General features: G+C 40.4%; 1 protein-coding gene across 2 annotated transcripts in view; it reads left to right on the forward strand.

The window, feature by feature from the left end:
* Positions 1-20,110, forward strand: part of LOC109968927 (semaphorin-7A) — a 40,873-nt gene that overhangs the window by 983 nt on the left and 19,780 nt on the right. For both annotated transcript variants that reach the window (XM_020615511.1, XM_020615510.1), the window contains 9 exons: positions 5,582-5,721; positions 8,597-8,659; positions 13,127-13,222; positions 13,565-13,667; positions 16,029-16,136; positions 16,484-16,623; positions 17,733-17,911; positions 19,221-19,329; positions 19,572-19,779. In XM_020615511.1, the coding sequence (XP_020471167.1) occupies positions 5,582-5,721; positions 8,597-8,659; positions 13,127-13,222; positions 13,565-13,667; positions 16,029-16,136; positions 16,484-16,623; positions 17,733-17,911; positions 19,221-19,329; positions 19,572-19,779 (1,146 nt within the window). The remainder of the gene's footprint in view (positions 1-5,581; positions 5,722-8,596; positions 8,660-13,126; positions 13,223-13,564; positions 13,668-16,028; positions 16,137-16,483; positions 16,624-17,732; positions 17,912-19,220; positions 19,330-19,571; positions 19,780-20,110) is intronic.

Here is a 20,110-nt window from a genome sequence, read left to right on the forward strand (position 1 = left end):
TTATTTTAGCCTATGAGTAGACATTGGCTTCTTTGAATGATTTGTGTCTGATTTGTGCAACCTGTAGCTTTACTGTTGGTGTGTGACTGATTTATAGTAGTGCAATACAAGTTCACTATGTGTGCGTCTTTAAATGCACCATTCGTTGGTTGTTTTTCAATTAGGGCACCCAGGCTCTAATTGGTGACCCCCTCCTCCGTATCGTCACCTCCAAGAGCGCCGAGCGCAATCAGACAACCTCTCCTCTTCCTTCTGGGGGAACATGGCGCCCGTTCGCTCCAAACACACCACCAGGCTGTGGCCTTTACACACTCGCCCACAAGCGCCGATTTGCAATATTACTGTGAAATATGACTCTTTGGAGGTTGACACAGTCACTGTAGCTCTCTCGTCCTGCAAGCTGCAATGCGGGACACGGCAGCTGCTTCACACTGCAGCAGATGAGTTCGGGAAAACAGAGGGTTGCTTTAGGGTGGCAGTCGCCATAAACATATAGGCTGTAGGCTGTAGAGTATGTGTCAATGTACAAAAAAAAAAAGAGCGGGAGAAAGGGAGGGGAGAGCAATGAATGGAAAATTCCACGCCGAATTCTAGTTATCTATTCCAGTCACGGCTTTTTACACCTCACACAGTCCTCTAATGTAGTCAGCAATCAATAGAGATGAGGGTTGCGCGTCACAGTATCTCTCCTGTCCTAGCAATGAGCACAGTACAAAACGCACAAAATGACAGCGCGGACGTGCGTACCATCATGCAATTCCAGGGTTAGCTATAAATGCTTGTTGTTAAACCACGCACACACGTAGACAACACTCAGAATAAAATCATCAAAGGCGCAGCCTGAGTCTGAGGTGCAAAACCAGGAGCTGGCCCGTTTTCAGCACCAGAGACAGCGCCAAGGTCCTCAGAGGGTTAAATGTCCTCATTGTGTTTGTTTTTGCCAAGTATAATCGCTGAGCTTCTTCTTGGCAGAATATGAAAAGGGCACTAAAAGAAATAAACAGAAAACAAATAACTTAAATTAATATTAATACAAATAGTAATTTAAAACAAGATTAGACACATCCATTTTGGGGCATTACATGCATACTCATATGGTAAACAGGTTAGCAGTAGCAGTTGCCTTTTTACACATCTGGCACAGATAGACCAACATTAGCATTCATTTGGTGCAATGTTTATTTCAGGTGATATATTTAAATCTAATATTTTCTGGGGGGGAGGGGGGTTGTTTGTTTTTGCTTTGATTTGGTCCTCAGCAAAAGTAAGTAAATGTGGCTCTTGAGCAACTACACGGATAATGGTGGTGACTTATCTTCTTCAAGCGACTATGTTAGGATTGGGAAGCCTGCCTTACTTTAATGTGCATTATGTTTACTCACCTTCCTTTATGCCTGCCTGAGAGTGACAGGGATAACTAAAGGCAGAGAGAGAGAGAAATCAGAGAAAGGGGAGAGACATGGAGATAAATGCAAAGTATGAGACAAAGAAAGAGAGACTGACTGAAAGAAAGACAACAGCTTATGTCAATGCTAAATTGACATCTGCAGCCTTTCTAAATACCAGAACATTTTACCAAAGTTCAGCCATCATTTGAGTTGACCTTCTCTCTCAGTTGGAGACTTGAACACATCAATACAAAGACCCTGTTAAGACAAGAGGCTGGTTTTCTGTAATGCTTTATTTTAGAGGCTTGTTATTTCCTAATTATTTCTTGAAAGCTTCCTGTATAATTCCAGTAGTGCTGAGCTGCGTTGAGTTTATCATTGACTACCAAAGACATTTTTATGTAAAACATTTCTCAATTTAAATTCCGGTTAATATTTACTCTTTATTTATACTTTTTGAAAATGTATTCTCCATTTGTGTTTAACTGTATATTTGTTTGTAAACACATTTCACACTTTGCATGTGTAGCCTCACCTTCAGTATTCAGAACAAAATCATCTAGTTTGTGCCAGTTTGTCATTTAGAAATGACTACAAGCATATCAGCTGATCACTCTCTAATTTTGCCTGTAATTAGTACTAAATTATATGGTTCTTTCCGGGAAGCTTCTTAGGAAATTATTTGAAAATAAACTGGAATTTATAGACCTATAAAATAAATAAAGTGTTACCAAAGATTCTGTGTACATTATATGAAACAAAAACTGAGATGATTTGCTGGTACCGCACAGAAAAGCTGCTACAGTCGATCAAATACCATCCCCCTCTGCTGTTTATTTCTCCCACAATCCAAAATGCTGTATTCATGTGCAACTGGAACTATTCTCTCAAATGGCATATGTGCTTCACTCTTCTTTAATTAGCACATTCCTGAGTGCAGCTAGGAATTTGTTGCTTTAAAAGTGACCGGTGACTACATAGCTTGAAAAGGTTTTCTTCATTCAAGGATTACATGCTCCTCTGAGGGTAAAGGAGCTCTCCAACATGTCACTTTAATGAAGCCATTTTTCAGAGAACAAGCTAAAAAACAAAACTGTTTTTCTTTGTTCTTGAAAAGTTGACCTTTTGAAAATGTAAGGTTTTCACCAAGCAGCACTGAGTAGATATCTAAGGAAAAAGGAAAAGGAAGCACACACTCACACAACAGGGAGCACAAATTAAGCTCAAATTACATTCGCGTGACATTTCAGTTGTTCATGTCTGACCCTTTTGATATTGTGCTGAGAGTGGCATGGACGAGGACTGTATGAAAGGGGTGTACTTTCTGTTCCTCTTGTGTCCTTGTTTAAAGAGATGGAACACGATGTCCAATCAGGCACAAGTGGGGGAGGAGCTTATGGTGCATTTGATTTACCTCAGAGCTCAGAAGTCGAAACTGAGAATGACATCACACCCAAGTTAACTGGATTCCAGTTTCAGATACCAGTTGAGCCATATTAGCTGTTGTGAGCTATTGTTAGCAATCCCAGTTTATAACAACACAGTTTATATTTTGCAAATGCAAACTCTACAGCAACATGTTTGCAGATAGAAGCTGGACAGTACTGTATGTACAGTTGTTTTAATGAGACAAGAATAAGACATAAATGCTAATAAAGATCATATTACTACAGCTTTTTACTGTGGATCCATGGAGCAGCCATCTTGGATTTTGAGGGTAGGGTTGGTGAAGTTTGTCCAACTTTCCAAGAAATCCATTCAGTGGGCATTCCAGTTGAAATATTCAACTGGGAAATTGGAAATTCTGACTTCTGAGTTCAACTGGAACAAGTTATTAGCTTATATCCTACTTTAAAGGTTTTCTTGTAAACAGACTTTTCTCTGAAACATTCACTGTTGCTCACTATAAAGCACTGTGTGTTGTTTACATCTACAGTATGTTATCATTTCCCTGCCTTCTGGTGGCACATCACTTCCACTTCTTAATTGGTAAAAAAAAACAAAAAACAAAAAAGTGTGTAACCAATAGCAGGAGTGTGTGTGTGTTGTGTCACACGTGTCAGTAAAAACTGAACAGCTTTGCTGCATAAAGACATAAAACTCCATATAATACCTATACCAAGCTTTGGTCATTGTTCTAAACAGCATGGAACCAAATAGCATAAAGATTGTGTCCTGTTACAGTACATAACACCCTTGCCACAAATAGTACAGTGGTTTTAAAACTTGTAACACAAATTGAATGAAAAGTTGAGACAAATTGTCAGTATTCTCTCCAACAGCTCCAACAGACATAAAAATAAATGATTTAGACTGCCTTTTGATTTGTTATACACGTTGTCCAAACCAAAAATGTCTTTAGTGTCAATTTAACTATCACACAACTCATACTGAAGAAACTTTCTTTGAGTTTGAGGTGTTTTGTCTAACAGATTGACTTTGTTTCTATTGACTCACTCTGCAAATGCTTACTTGGGAAGCTGTAAAGACCTGAACCTCCAATGTAAATATCTTAGTGGTCTATCAAAGAGTTTTTCCAGCTACAGGGTGTTCTTCTCAAAACTGTCAGACAGAGAAATGAACCTACATGTTCTTGTCTAAATCATCATTCACATTGGCTTTCCTTGTACGTTCCTCACTTCTTTGTGAAGTATAAGCTTCATCAGTTATATTCCTACAAATAAGAGAGGGCCCTGTTTCCATAGAAACTTTGTTGGTTGGCTAGCAACCTGCAGCACTGATCACCACCACTTCATCCTGGTTTACTGTCTTTTTCATTTCGTCTGTAAGGAGATAATCATTACAAATGCCATGGCTTTGCAATCCCTCTTTTCCTTATTAGTATATCTATTTATTTTGAAATGTCAAGAACAAAACACATCATTATTTGGAATTAAAGTCTTATTTTAGTTCAACTCATGATGTATCTTGGCTGAAAATGAAAGCTCTTTAGGATAAGCACTTAATTTCTACTTTCTTCCTTCTTTTTGAAAGAGCCTTGCCATGGCACTATTTGTAACATTGTCTGGTGTTCTGATTTTTTACTGTGCTATTATTTTTATTTTAGTCTATTGTCAGATGCCTTAACATGTAACTGGCTGATTTCTACACATCCTTAAATCTGATCACACTGTACTTTTGTGAAATTATGATAAATAGCAAAATGTACATATAAAGCAGAGAAAAAAGAAAAAGTTGAACAAGCCCATTAAAAAGCTTATAATGGTTATAAGTACTGTACATAGTTTTCATTATTAGACATGATAGTTTTTGTATAACTTTGCAAGAATCTCCAGTACATACTGTATTCTTCATGCAATCACATTTTGTAATAGTAGCAGTGATTTTAATCTCTTGATAACTGCAGGTACAGTTGCACTGTAGGTAAGAGTGAGTCTGACTGGATGGGCAATTCAGAGATGCTCTAATGTACTTTTGAGGCTTCTGGAAGTGTCTGGAGTGTTATTCAGAACAACACCTATGAGTGGATTAGCCCACATGATTATTTCAGTGATATGTATGCTCCCACCAAATGCCCTTTTCCTCCAGTACCCAGTCCAGGTTTCTGTAATGGCTCCTGAGTTAATCTGAAATAACAACAAGCAGCAACACTGGATCAAGTGTTTTGATAAATGAAACCAGGGCTCATTGAGCTGGCTTGTATATTTTCAGCAGACTAAATGGCTCTTTGCTATCAGGGCTTCTAGACTTTGTTTCAACCTGCCTGAGAGGCTCAGGTCAGCTAAATCCACATTATCTTTATACAGTGCATCACTTCCTAAAACTCAGTTTTCCTTTCACACATTGATCTTTTTGTTACTGTGATTGCTCATGCATCTTTTTTATTACAGTGCCTTGTTCTTTTGTTTTAGCTGTTGATTTCATTGATTTTCTATCAGTTAGAAACTACTTTTAATTCTGATTTGAAAATTATTTTCCTCTTCTCCTTCTGCTCTTTCTTAATTAAAAGTACCAATGATTATTAGCAGCAAAGCATGTTCTTAAAAGCAGTTTTCCTTGTCTTGTTTTTGAATAAATTTAAGAGTTCTCTTCATTTAAATGAATGAATCTTTATTACCACGTTCACTGCACTGATACAAACATATGTTTTAACAATGACAAAACAACACTGTACCCCAGCAAAGCTCTTCTCTGCTGTTCATCCCTCTAACATATTTCATTCTGACCCACAGAGCCCTCCAGGTTTCACTTCAACAAACCTGAGAATTACATCAGCATGTATCATCAGGAAGGGACCGACAGGCTGTATGTGGGTGGCCAGGCAATGATCTATGTGCTGACATTCACTGACAGAGGAGTTCATGATCTGCAGGTACACTTTACTTTTAGTGGATTGTTTCTACCTGTATGCAGACTTGTCAATAAGATGTTCTGGAGGTCTGCAGCTCTGTCCTCCAGACAGTATTGCTTAATGCTGCTGCCATGTGATGAGAACTTTTAAACTAGCACTGAACAACTACTTCCTAAATACTGCCAAGTGTTCAAGTTAAAAAGCAAACAAGTTCAAAAGCAACTTTGGAGGCGCTGTTCATACGTACAAATGAGGCTGGTTGGTGAGAAGGGCAACAGGCACCAATACATTGAAAAGGCAGGCCTGCAAACAGAATTAAAGGCCCTGCACTCCCTGGGTGCACCTGCACAGGCCTTCACTGACTGAACTTTGCCTCTAAGTTAAGTCAAGTAAATTTTATTATACAGAACAAAACTGGAAATTTACTTCCGGGTGTCTTGGTTTGGTTTTCAAACAGGTGCTGTAGAGCTGGTTGGAAAAAGTGAATGAAATGTATCCCTCTGCCCTTCCCCCTCAGTGTTTCTGATGACATGCCCTTGAGCAAGACATTTAGCTGTGGTTACACTGTGCAGCCTCAAATGTGTGGACGCTGGATAGAGTTAGACATCTGTCTGTGGGCTGACATCTTGAGAAATATGCGTATTGGTTTTCTTGCACAGCTTTAGATGAATTTCTATGAGCCAAGTATGGAGCTGAAGGCAGCAGGCAATTAGCCAGGCTTTGCATAAAGGTTAGAAGCAGGGGAAACAGCTTGTCTGACTGCCTCGAACAGTTTCTTAACAAACAACCATCTATCCATTCACTGGGCTTCCTACTGGCTGCCTGGACTGAGAAGTCACTGTGCAAACACAAACAAAAATACTTGTTGTTTTTACATTTCCGTCAGGGACAACATGCTAGTCAGTGGCCCAAAGGGGTGTTGGCAGGCGTGTAATTGAACTTCCAACATGCTAAGCTAAATGCCTCCTTATTTCATCTCAACACTTAATGCACAGACATGAGGGAGGCATCAGTTTCTTTGTTTAACTATTGGCTGTATTATATCCAGTTAAAACTATGATCAAAGTGGCTGGCAAAATTAGTTGCTTTTTTTTTTTTTTGGTAAATAGCAACTTAGAGGATAAGACTGGTCATAATATATATTGAAAGTACTGTATTTTCAGCAATCAGACACTGCCTTGCCTCTACTCACAGCTGTCAGTCCTGGATTAGCTTGTTCATCTTTCCCATAGAGCTCTGTTGTTGTTCAGAAATGATTAAAAACACATCAGGGAAACACACTGCTGCACTAGGTGGCATGTCTCTTTTCCTGTTATGAAAAACCAGACCTGACTGTGTTGCCCCAAAGTCTCAGAGTGGTCATAATTTCTTGAAGTTAGCAGAGTCAGAGTCAATGTCACATGCGCCAGATTTTGCATGAGCCCTCTGCTTTGTTTACCTTCCGCTGGCTCCTAACATTCAGGTCTGGTGCTTGACAAAATGTCACCCAGTGCAGCAGTGTGTTTCACTGATGTGTTTTTATTTGTTTTGAGCAACAATGGAGGTCTGTGCTACAGAGGAATAAACTGATCCAGGACTGACACACTGATGGACATTAACCATGAGTAGAAGCGATTCATTGTAGGTTTTAGTTTCTGTATTGGGGAGTGTTGAAAATACTGTATCATAATAACCGGCCTGATCCTTTAACTAATGTTCCTCTGAGATTTTGTGATCCATTAGTAGGATGATTATTTGAATTTGAGTTATTCAGTCTTGGGAACAAGTCATTTGGTGCTATTTAACAAAAAAACAACAAACCATGATGTATTTTGCTATTTTAAATTGATACAGTTGCAGTAAATCACAAAGCAACTTGCCATGTTGCAGTAAGTAAAACTAAACTTATAATTTTTTAAATTGTTTTTCCCTCCCCCTGCATTGCTGTTTGATAGAGCTGTGGGATGAAAACAAATACGCTTCCCCTCCTGCCGTGAGGGTGGCACAGTGAGCCAAACAGGGCAGCTGAGAGATGAGACGGCCGGCCTTCCACTGACCCAGGTCAGCAGGCAAGGCCGCGGAAGCCGGGCTCTCTCTCTGTGAGGAGACAAAGCATAATTCACTGAGCCTGTAGTGTCCACATAGGTTACAGAGTGTGTGCTACAGTGCCAGTACTGACTAGTTTAATAAACTTGAAGAGCTTGGTGTTTCACCCAAATATGACTCTGCCCTATTTTTCAGAATTATTGCAGGCTTAGTGTTGGGTTCTCAGACAAGTGGAAAAACAAGTGCTGATGGGTTTGACATTGAATTTGAATCTTTGAAGATGTGCTCTTCTTACTAATGAAGTTAGATTTTGTCAGGTGCCGTTATTTCAAGTGCAGCTTAGTTTAGTGAGGCATAGCAGTCAAAACATACCTGCAAAAACAGCAATGGTAAACATCAACGTCAGCCACATAGAAATAAAAAGCTAAGGCTTTTTTGAGATTCAACAGTTATACAGGGAATTATAGTTATTGATTAATGAAAGGGTCAGTAAACTCATTTATAAACTTTGCAAATAAGAAACAAGGGCAAAATTGAAGGGCAAAATGTTCTCAAAATGATAGATTCATTCTGCCTTTTGTATCGTTCTTTCTACTGCTCTAATCACCTTCGTGTTTTGAGAACAAGTTCTTTCAGGTGCTGTTGAAAGGGATTCTGGAGTATGTGAAGTACAGGGGGCAGACTGAGCTAAGGCGGGGCTACAGCTCAGATTTAATGACAAAATAATTCCATGAATGCAGCAAACATCAGAGAATATGGATGATTTCTGTGAGGATCATGTTGTAGCAGCTGCAGCATGGTCACTGTCTCCCTGCTGAAACAGAGCAGTGTGAAAGACCTCAGCACAAACTAACAGTCCTTCCTCCCACAGATCCCAGCAGCATCTGATCAGACTGCAATTGATACCTGCAAGGCAAAGGCTGCACCACTTGAGGTAAAAACTCATCATCACTGTCAGCACCTCCATCAGAGCTGAAAACCATTCCCCTCCTCCATGCGTGTATTATCATCAGCATCACCCTGTTTCTCATCATCTTCATCATCTGCAGTTGCACTGTTGTGAGGTTAGTGCTGCACTGTTCTGTTTTTTTGTTAGGACTTAAATAACAATTCAAAGCGAACACAGAAAAAACAGAAAAACAAATAAAGACATTAAAATCTTTATTTATGCACGTGATGTAAAATTACACAGGAGGTAGCTCCAAGCTCAAAAAAAAAAACACAATGCACAGATGATTGGGCTGCTGATAATTGCAGGGAATCATAAGATTCCACAGTAAGACTGAGATGATAGCCAGATTTTATTACAATATTCAACCTACAATTAGTGAAATAATGTGGGAAAGCCTCAACCGAGGTTTAAATGCACTGGAATTGAAGAAAACTCTGAAGAAGAGCAGGGTACAGTGCTGCGTTATATATCACATGCCACTGAAAATAAGGAGATGGCTATAGCTAATGACAAAAAGGTTGGTAAGAGAATCTTGGTATTTAAAGGTTGTACTTTAAATACTGAGACCAGTTTTATCATTTTACATCAATGGATTATTTCCACATTCATTTTGAAGCAGTTATAAGATTTAAAAAAATCAGCATGATAATTAACACAAATCCTTTTATACTCAGGGCCAAATTGTGCATTTATAGCAAAAAATTAAACAATTCATCTAGTTGTCCACATGTGATACTCAGCTTAATGCTTACAGGGCATAAGAAAATTATATCATATCCACAAGGATCCACAGTAACATGGAGGCTAAGACTGTCTGCACACGTGCTGGCGCTCTTCCATTTATGCAGACTCAAGTGTCTGTGTGTGTCCACTGTCCATGCAACAGATCATAAACCCTGACTGCGGGAAATAAAAACCTGGCACACTGTTGATCACTTCTATTCACTTTAGATGCTCAAAATTCATAAAAACAAACATCAGTTATTTACAGGGGCAAGCTCCAGTAATAGCGTTGGATGGTAGGGCATTTTTTGCGGCTGTGGCCACAAACAGTATTGCAAGTCACATGATGCACAGTGGCCCATTAATACCTTTTTCACCACTATTTTGTTTTAAATCAGCTGATATCAGTAATTTCAGTACTCCTATTCATATCTAAAATCCTGCCACAATTGTGGGTATAAATTCTGTAGCTATAGTACAACATTTCAAGGGGGGTGGCTTTCCTACACAATACAGCTAAAGATTCCAAAAAGTCTGGCAGTGGCAGATGGTGGAAAATGAGAATGTCCTGAATGACACAGTAAATCTTCCTCAGTAAAGCAATGATGCTTGGAAGGGGACTTGGAAGGACAGGCAGCAACATCCTTCACAACCAGACAGCCGTGAGGTTTGTGCAAAGCATTATCACCAGAGTGAGATGAGCTTGGCAGTGCAGTAGATAACACACAGAATTTTATAGATTTCCAATAGTGTTGTGTGGCTGTCTTATCCACCTCAGTTTTAGACGGATCAGAGCACACACAGTCTGTGAAAGGTGGTTGAGATTTTAGGTTGTAATACAGAGAGGATTGCAAAAAAGGACATTACAGAAGAGTTTACTGGTTTGAAGAAGTACCACTCAGCTTATAAAAACGGAGTACTGTCTTTGCAGAGGAGCTTCATCGAGTTTGTGAAAAGTGACTTCTCTTGAGTCATCCCTGTTTGCTTGTGATGTCCAATTGACACCATGACACCTGTATCGAACCACTTCATCATTTGTATCAAGTATTGGTTCATTCATTCAAAGGTTGGGTGGCATAGTGGTGTAGGTGGTTAGCATTGCTGCCTCACACTGAGACGGTTCCAGGTTCGAGCCCCAGCCGACCTGGGGCCTTTCTGTGTGGAGTTTGCATGTTCTCCTCATGCTTGTGTGGGTTCTCTCCGGGTGCTCTGGCTTCCTCCCGCTGTCCAAAGACATGCAGCATACATTGATTGACGTCTCTAAATTGCCCGTAGGAGTGTGTGCGTGTTAGCCCTGCGATGGACTGGCAACATTTCCAGCGTGTACCCTCGCCCGCAGCCGGCTGGGAGTTGGCTCCAGCACCCCATGACCCTGTTTGGGATTAAGCGGTATAGAAAATGGATGGATTCAAAGGTTTGGTTTAGTGCCATCTGGTGGCAAAATAGTATGCAGCAGAACAATGTCTGAATTATGTGATGGGTGTAACTAGGCTTTGTGTGAATGATGTCAAAACGTTTGTCCAGTCTATGAACGTATGTAGTGTAGTAGGCAGGAGAAGGCGTGCTTGGGGAAACAGAGGATGTGCTAGGATGTAATATGTGCGTATGTAACTAGGACAGGGTGTGAATAAATACAAGGGATGGAGAATCAATCCTTTTTATTCAAGAAGAAAAGTTTCTCCACTGTCTTTGAACCGATCAGCTGAAAGTGTTCCCACATTGGAGAACGGGGTCTCTTCCTAGCTGGCTCTATGGTGATCACACACCAGCAGCAATGATCATGCCGACAGCAACTACGCACACACCTACTACGCCGACAAAACCCACATGTTGCGCATCATCTTGGGTGGCTTTATAGTACCTCTTCACCTACGCACCTGCTGATGCGTGCAGCAAGATCTCACGTCATGACACTGTATCGACGGTCTGAACCGGTCACCAGAGTCCCTCAGGCCAACTGTTTCTGCGTTGGACGTCATCAGTCACGTGTCTTTTCGGCAACGATACAAGCCTCGAGGCAGTGGTTTGTGGAAGATCCCTCTCCGAGCTCGAATCATGTATCGAGGCCTCGGTGTCAGATGGCCATCACTACCGTTTGGGCCTGGCACTGGATTACAGATCGGGGTCACATGGTGGAAGCTCTTTTGAATTGGAATATGAATCTCCTTTTTTGAGTTTGACCATTCTTTGTAAAACTGTCTTGTAACAGTCTTCACAATCTGAAAGATGCTTTAAAATCTGCATTTTATTGTTAGCTTAAAAGCACATTGCTGAGAAAAAAAAGACTGACATTGCTGCCTTTTTTCAGTGTAGTTAACTAACACCACAACTCAGGCATTTCTACCCACCTTAATCAGTACAGGTGACACTGATAAGACTAATTAGTGCTGCTTCACGTCTCTTCATGTCAAGCAAGCAATCTACACAGTTCACAAACAGGAAAGCACACAGATCATACACAAAATAACCTCTATCTGTTACCATAGGTCTCATTCTTTATTTTGTTTGATGAAGTTTTGCTAAGTGCACCTGACTTGTACCTTGCTCAGTCTTTTTTGAATTATAATCTCTTACAAGTCTCCTGTTGAAGTGCTACAGGTTTTTGAATTGCTTTAAAAACAATGGCTCTTCACCAGTGTATTATAAACCCTATTGCTAGACAAAACCTTAAGAGAGGATTGTGCAAAACCCCAGATTATGTTCAGTGAAGAAAGTGTTCTTATGCCCATGCCAGTGTGTCTAAAAAATGTTGTGTTCTACAGTATCTGTGCATGGCAACTAAGGTATGGCCAAGGTTGGCCTGTGGTTGGGTTAAAGTTACAGTAGTTGCACTGCAACACAAAGTCAGGGCATGAAATTGAGATGTGCTGCATCCACCACCTCAACCTTCACACCCTTACTTTTTGACCTGCAAAATAAAGGAAAGACTACTATTTCTAATGGCAGGGAACATTTGTATAGGGTGTAAACTGAGGAGATTCATCAACATGGACAGAATCTCTAGGAATATTAGGCTGCAATACAAAGTAAGAACATGCAAACACAATTACAAGTAAACCCAGGCCACCCACCCTCCTACCCATCCACCTACCCATCCACCTACTGTAGACAATTATATAAGCTTTGGCCCTGTTTTTTGGATTTCATGTGAGTCTATCAGGATTTGTGATCATTGTTTTCTAAAATGCAATGCACATTTTTGGTTGAAGATGCACCACAACAAGCTTAACTCACCATGAGTCAAACCCTCAAAGTTGTACTCATTTTGATCCCCCATGTTGGGGGACAGCAGTCCATTTGTTTGTATTTAATCAATAAATGATACGCAGTGTTGCATTGCTGTACTGCAGGGCTAACCCTCCTGTGTGCTGTGGGCCAAACACTTTCAGAACATGGATCACCTCCAATTTTTCTTAAGTCTCTTGCTGAGCTTTCTCTCTCATAATCTGTTTTGTGCTCAACTCTTGCTTGCTTTGCTCTCTATCCCTCTACTCTGCCTTCCTCTCTTCCTCTCTTTGTTTTTCCTCCTCATCCTTGTGTTATTTCCCCCTTTGTGCTCTTTCTTTCTAATCATTCTTTCACATACCCTCTGCTGTTTTTTTTGCCTCTGCCACCTTTCTGTCTCTCTGAATCCATATCCCCTCTCCCAATCTGTGTAATTTCTGCCTTTCCCACTTGCTCCTGCCTCATTTTATGCCTTTGTCTCCTGCTCATTTTCTCCCACAGCTGGAGTGTGATAACTTCATCACAGTCATTCAGAAAGTAAACGACACGTTCATAGTATGTGGGACAAATGCTGGAAGCCCCAGGTGCTGGATGCTGGTAAGAGTTTCCTCAGATTCTTCTGCAGCCGCCGCAAGTAGCCCCAGTTATACTCTTTGCTGCTGAGTCAGAACATTCTCAGAATCAGCATCTGATTGCATTGATTTGTTCACATATTTCTTCTGATGGTTACATGAAGGAAGGCTGTTATCTATTACCATAGAGGATGCTTTCACTGAGTAATAAATATGTGCCTCCATGGATACCTTTTCTAAACTTTATGGTGCCAAAAGGTGAATAAAAAAACTGGAAGGTATATAATGGATACACTTGTAGTAAACTGGATTTAAAAGGCTTGACTTCCTCCAGGCTCAAATGTCTCCCCCCTCCCTGTGTGTACAGGCTAATGACACTGTGCTGACCGATGTGCAGGGCAAGCAGATAGCAGCAGCCTCTGACATCTCACCACCCTACCCTTCCCAGAGGTCCATTACCCTGCCTGCAGGTAAGAAACACAAGAGGAAAATGAAAAGGAATTTTACATAAACATAACCACTCATTGTTAATGACTTAATATCAGCAGCAGAAGACAATGTTATGACACATCCTTGCCAATGAGAAGTTATGTTTTCTATAAACTTGATGAATCCCATAATCAGCAACTAGATCTAGTCACAGTGCATAGAGTTCCCCTAACCCTACCTGGTTGAATGACCCTAACCCCATCCAACAAAGAAAGTCTCACTAAGTTCCATTTTGTAAGAGTAGATGTCACCATTTCGAAAATATCACTTTTTTTCAAAGGTGTCACTTCATCAAATATCTTTTTATGAAACAAATCCATCCTAAACCCTGCATATTAACTTATTTGTGGCAGGAGCAGCAGAGCAACATTTCCCCGGCTCCCAGCAGAGATCTCCCTCGTCACTCTCTATTAATAGCATGCAAATGAGTAAACACTTTTATCTAAAGCACCTGACAATCCTCTACAGACAGATGTGTTTGCATCATTTAGCATCGGGCTTAAGAATATGTACCCTGGCTTGAGCAAGACCTTTAATGAAAGCCTAGGTTTTTTTTTCGTGTATTAGAGTAAATGTTTATAGGTGAGCTTGTATTAGTAATTGAAATTAATACAGCAGTGAATTCTTCAAAAAATTTACATTAGGAAAATCATTTCTGAGTTATAAATACATCATCTGTCTAAGTTAAGCAGCTTTTTAATCTAGTTTGCAATAAAAGGAGCTTCGCTTAAGTCAAGGGTTTGAGTGAACAATCCACTTCTCTGTGTAGAACCTTGATCTGGATAAAGACCCCACAGCTTGTTATCCCTAACCCTGCCCACCCCCAAAAATGACTTAACAAAATGAAAAAAAGAAGAAACCCACTAAAAAGCTGTTGTAATGACTATAGTCCTGTGCCTCAGCACTTCATACATGTCAACTATAACATCATCAAGGGATCACACCACCTTGAGTGCCAGAGTCAGCCATCTGCCATTGTGCACTGACATGAAAAAACCACGGAGCTGTTGTACAACTGGCTGCACAAACAAAGAATTCAGGCGGAAGGTTTTTGTTTTACAGACTCCTGAATGTTGATGCTAAAAGCAGAAGTAGTAGTGCTGTAGCTTAACAGGCAAATTTAGTAAAATGTTTTGCACCTGTCCACAGACAACACAAATAGCCTTTGACATCCTAGTAGTTCCGATCAGGCTGACATTTTCTTTAAAGTAGGATCGTGCATTTGCTGCTTGTTTATGCCCTGCAGGTTTTGTTTACATCCATTACTCCCCCAGTGCCAAGTTACAAACATATACAGTATGTCAGAAAACTCAATGACTGGCCACATTTCAACATCCACAGACAACTGGCTGTCTGGTGTGTCATGTGAATCATTGTCTGTGCCCATGGCAGTGAAGATATTTATTTCCTCCCAGCATCACCGCTCTCAATCCAAAGCAGACATGATGGGTTTATTTTGCCACTCTGCCACAGCAAGAATATTTCCCATGTTTTGTGAGAATACAGGCCTCAAACTATAGGAAACACATACAGTGGTCAGGTCTAAAACTATATGATTTGCAAATCCAGCTGAATAAAAGTCAAATGTTGGGGGTATAATTCCTCACTTTCAAGGGACCACAGCATACTGGAGAGCTTTAGTGTGTTGCTTCTCTCCACAGGGAATCAAACTCCCAACTGTGCGATGATTCAGAAATGTGGGTTCACATCAACTAAATACAGATTTGGTGAATTAAACCAACCTTTGAGTCTTCACTGTGTGCAATGAGGGTTGGACACATTGCTTCTAATGCAGATGGAGTGTTTGTAGAGGCTCTCAGAAATTAGTGAGAGGTTAGCTTGCGCTGCAGGACATTCTCTCAGATGAAGATCGATGGCTGAGGCAACAAGCCGACCATTTGCTTGAGTTGAACAGCATTCAAATAACAATCAGGCCTAATTAAGATGTTACTGACACGATTTCTACTGCTTCCCCTCTGCGTTGCTATGGAGAAAGAGCTCTAAGTGAGGTTATGAGAACACTGAGTGGTGGCTGCTCATTGGTGCAATCAGCTATTTTGCATCGATATCTTCTTCACTCGCTACTTATCTTACCATTTTTATTCTGTCTTTGGCTTCCACTGACTCCTTTTTTCTGCCTTCAGTCATGCTCTCTGTGTTTAACGTTTTCTTTCTGCATCTTCCTCTCCTCCAGCTTCAGTCGGTCCCCTCTGTGTCGTTCATATCTCTTTTCCTTTCCCTCTGAATCTTGCACCCATCCATCACACTCACTGTCCACCTTCTCTTTTTTTACCCATCATTCACCCTGTCTTCTCTCCACCTTTTTTCCCTTGCTGTCTCAGATGGGAATCTGTATTCTGCCATGTCGTCAGCGGGAAGTCACTCTGGCTCGATCCGGCGTACCTTTGGCTACCAGAAACTCCTGAAGACAGAAAACATTTGGCTGCTGAGTGAGTAGGAGGAGAAACCGTACAGGTTTAGACTAATGAACACGGAGATGGTGGGTGGGACTCTGTGTAAATCATCTACTATCATTCCTATGGGAAAAATATCATGTAGGTGTATTCACTGTCACTGTTTGTGTGGTTCAGGTCATGTTATTTACAGCAGCAAAAGAAAAATCAGAAACATTTATACTGATATCAGCAATTTACACTTACTGTATACTGCTTCTACCAATATTCTCTCTCATGTACAGTTTAATAATAACAGTATTTCTTATGATGGCATTTCTTAAATTGTAAATTGGGAACAAAGCAATGATTTCTCAGTGGACATATTTAATTCTCATTTCCAGATCCACAGTTTGCTGGTGCAGCTATAATCCCATCTTCGCACAAGTTTAAGGAGGAGATCTACTTCTTCTTCAGTGAGATCAACAAGACAGCCAGGGTGGACGAGGAGCCATACAGGGCCCGCATCGGCCGAATCTGCACGGTACCGACCCCATTTTATGCCTGTGTTTGTGGAACTGCAGCTAAATCCAGATTCATATGATTTCAGAGTGGTGGTTCCCAACTTTTTCCCCACTCGTGCAGCCTCACTGCATTTTACATATCTGAGCTCTGAACAGCTGAACAGCAGAGTACTTTCTCAGATTGGTTCATCTGAAGAATTTTTTAGTGGCCTGGAGATTTTGTATTAATTTGATGCTTCCAATGAAAACCACATATTTTATGATGTAATGGTTAACAAAATCAACTAAAGGACTGAATGATTCAATGTGACGTGCTTTGTGAAGAAACAAACAGTTCATGTTTACATTTTATAAGCATGTGTCCTGATTTATATACTGTACAAGGTGCTTCAAATCAGCTGTGAAAAGCCCTGCTCCCCTGTATGACTCACATCTTTGGAGTTAATCTCCCCCAAATCAAAATACAAATTATAAGAGCAGAAAAGTAAGGTTTTGTGTGATGGTTATTTAACTCAAATGGGGTCTGTTTGGGGAGATTTTTAATTTGCTTTTAATTATTATACTGCCCGGACACATCTTAGAGCACAGTTTTCATTTCATTTGCTAATTAGTGAGCTTTAGAGATGTTGGTAGGTGAATTTTGTTTCCTATGGACAGAACAGTTTCTAGTTGTTCCAGCAGCCGCAGCTTCATAATTTACCACACAGACATATTGTCTCAAAAATGTGAAAAGACAGATCCAGGGCATATACGGCTTAGAATTGATGGGTCTGCAAAGCAAACTGTGAAAAGAAGTGGTACAAGTTAGTTAAAAATGCTTCCACGAATTACCTGAGTTTTGTTCAGAGGTAGGTAAGAGTGCAACGCTGGCTCATCTGGAGAGGGTCTGTAAGGTGTTATCAGGTCCTGAGACAATCTCTCTGGACCTACAACTGCTGTAGCACATAGAAACACAGCACAACACAGTTGTTGTTTATTAAATAGCTACATTAATGTGCATGCTAATTGCTTGTTAAACCACTACAGTATGTCTTGTGACCTACTAAATACACAGTGTGCTTTGCTGGAGGGCACCGATAACAAAGGACACACAGCCACTTATGATTTAGTTCCTGCATGTTATTTTCAGGTGGATGAAGGGGGCATTAAAGCCCTGCTTCCAGAATCATGGACCACTTTCATGAAGGCCCGGGTGATGTGTGGTGCAGGCAACACTCAGCAGCAGTACAATAATATGAAGCAGGCGGTGGTGCTGACAGCGCAGGACAAGAGGACCGGGGTCATGTACGGCTTGTTCTCCAATGCTTGGTGAGCTACAACATCTGTCTGACTCCACAGTGTAATCGGCTGTAATGAAACAGTAACTGACACTCATGCACGTCACATACAGTAGAGCTGCACCTCCTGGCGCAGACAATGCCCCCCTGCCCCCTCACACGCACACACACATTTCTCTTATCAGATTTAAAAAGAAAGTGTCTTGTCAGTATTAGTTTATATTTCAGGGAACTGTAACAGCAGTTTTAAGAATCTGGTAAATCATTGTTTTTTAAAGTTTGCAAGATATCAGATACCATTTATCTGATAATACAAATTCAGAGCTAACGGGTTTAACATTTTCAGCAGCAGGGCACCGGCAGAATGATTTCAGTTTTCTAATACTTTATCAATAAGGGTAATGCTTACATGTCCCATCTAATATGTTTGTTGTTATATTTTGCACATTTTAAATTGCAGAATACCGTTTTCAAACTGTACAATGAGTGTACAGTGCTACACATAATGTAGTGTGCACTAATGATACAAGTCGGTAGGTCACATTACAACCTCACATCTGATCAAGTCACTTTGGCTGATTCTTATTTCTGTGTATTTCAATGTAGCCGTGAGTTGTGAACCCGCACATCTATGTTCATTACACAAAATAGAAACTGTGAAATGCAGAAAGGATTAACATCCATCTCCTTTCTACTTTTACACAATACATTGTTTTTTATTTGAACTACTTTCAAGGGAAAATGTATAATACTGAAAATATATGTTTCCATTAGATTTAGTTTACGTGATTTAGCTTAAAGCTAATTTTATTTCCAGTTCTTGCAGTTCTTTTCCTGATGAATATGCACACAATGATGAACAGACAACAAACAATTCATACATGTTAGCTGTAAGTTAGGCAGCACTGGTTGAACTGATCGTGTGTGGTAGAGTGTTTATCTGTGTGTGAGTTCAGTTCAGTAAACTGCAGTTCTTCCTGACATTTCCCTTCTGTTGGTCTCCTTTCCCCTCTTGTCTCTGTTCATTTATAGCAGATTCATAAAGCTCTGGATGCCCCTTTATGTTTTCCTCAAATTGAAGCATTTGTACCTTCCCCAAGTGCTGCCCTTCCCACTGACTTTAAATGCTGTTGTACTGCCTCTAAAATTCACTTTACTTCATTTGAACCCACAGTAAACCAAACCAAAAGAAAATGAAAAAATGAAGAATCATTGCTCTAAAACATGATAGGGATTATACTTATTATAGTTACATCACTGATTTGTATTGGTTTCTCTGCAGGTCCCTTGTAACCAGCTGCCCTGCTTTTATCTAATTATCCCTCTCTGCTTTTGTTCAGGGGCAGGACAGTGATCTGTGCATACTCCATTGAAGATATTGACCAGGCTTTCTCTACATCTAAACTGAAAGGCTACAGCAGTCAGTTTACTGGCAGTCGCCCTGGAATGGTAAAAAAAACCAACATGATTTTTATTTTTATTTTTTGGTCAGTCTGAAAAGATAAACAGTACTGAGAAAGAAAAATGATAATGCGTAAATCAGCCTTTATTTCAAAAGTGAAAAGATTGAAGTGCTATTTGTTGGAGGATGTGAGTTAATGAATCAGAAACCATTCTGAACTATTTGTCTAAGGTTGTTTTTGTTTATTCAAGTCCCCGGTCTGAATTGATTACATCACATATGTCCTCAGTGTGTCCGCAAAAACTCGACAGCAGGAGCTCACAATGATGTCAAAAACCTGGGGGTGATCAGATACTATCCAGAAATTGAGGACGTGATCCGGCCAGTCGGTGTGGCACCACTTGACCTCCCCACAGATGACCAGATCACACACACTGTGGCCGACATCGTCCTGGCGGTCAACGATGAGCACTACAGTGTCCTGTACCTTGGCACAGGTGTGTGTGTGTGTGTGTGTGTGTGTTAATGTGTGTGTTTTTCCAGGCGAGGTGTTGGAAGGCTCCATTGTTACGTTTACATTAATCGTTTTTGGCCAACAGGGGAAAGACGCACTCGAAAACAAGCTGAGAAACATAGAAATGACATAATATAGATATGATAATATAGACATTTGCCCTGCAAAATTTTAAATAAAAAACTGCCTATCTTCACTTCCAAGAAACACAGAGCAACATGATCTTCCTACTGGAGTGGTGTTTGCCAGCTGCTTTGTTTTTGTTGGCTATTCTAGAAATAAGAGTGAATATACAGGGGAAAATATGATTCTGT

Source organism: Monopterus albus, unplaced genomic scaffold (assembly GCF_001952655.1).
Source record: "Monopterus albus unplaced genomic scaffold, M_albus_1.0 scaffold166.1, whole genome shotgun sequence".
Taxonomy (NCBI): domain Eukaryota; kingdom Metazoa; phylum Chordata; class Actinopteri; order Synbranchiformes; family Synbranchidae; genus Monopterus; species Monopterus albus.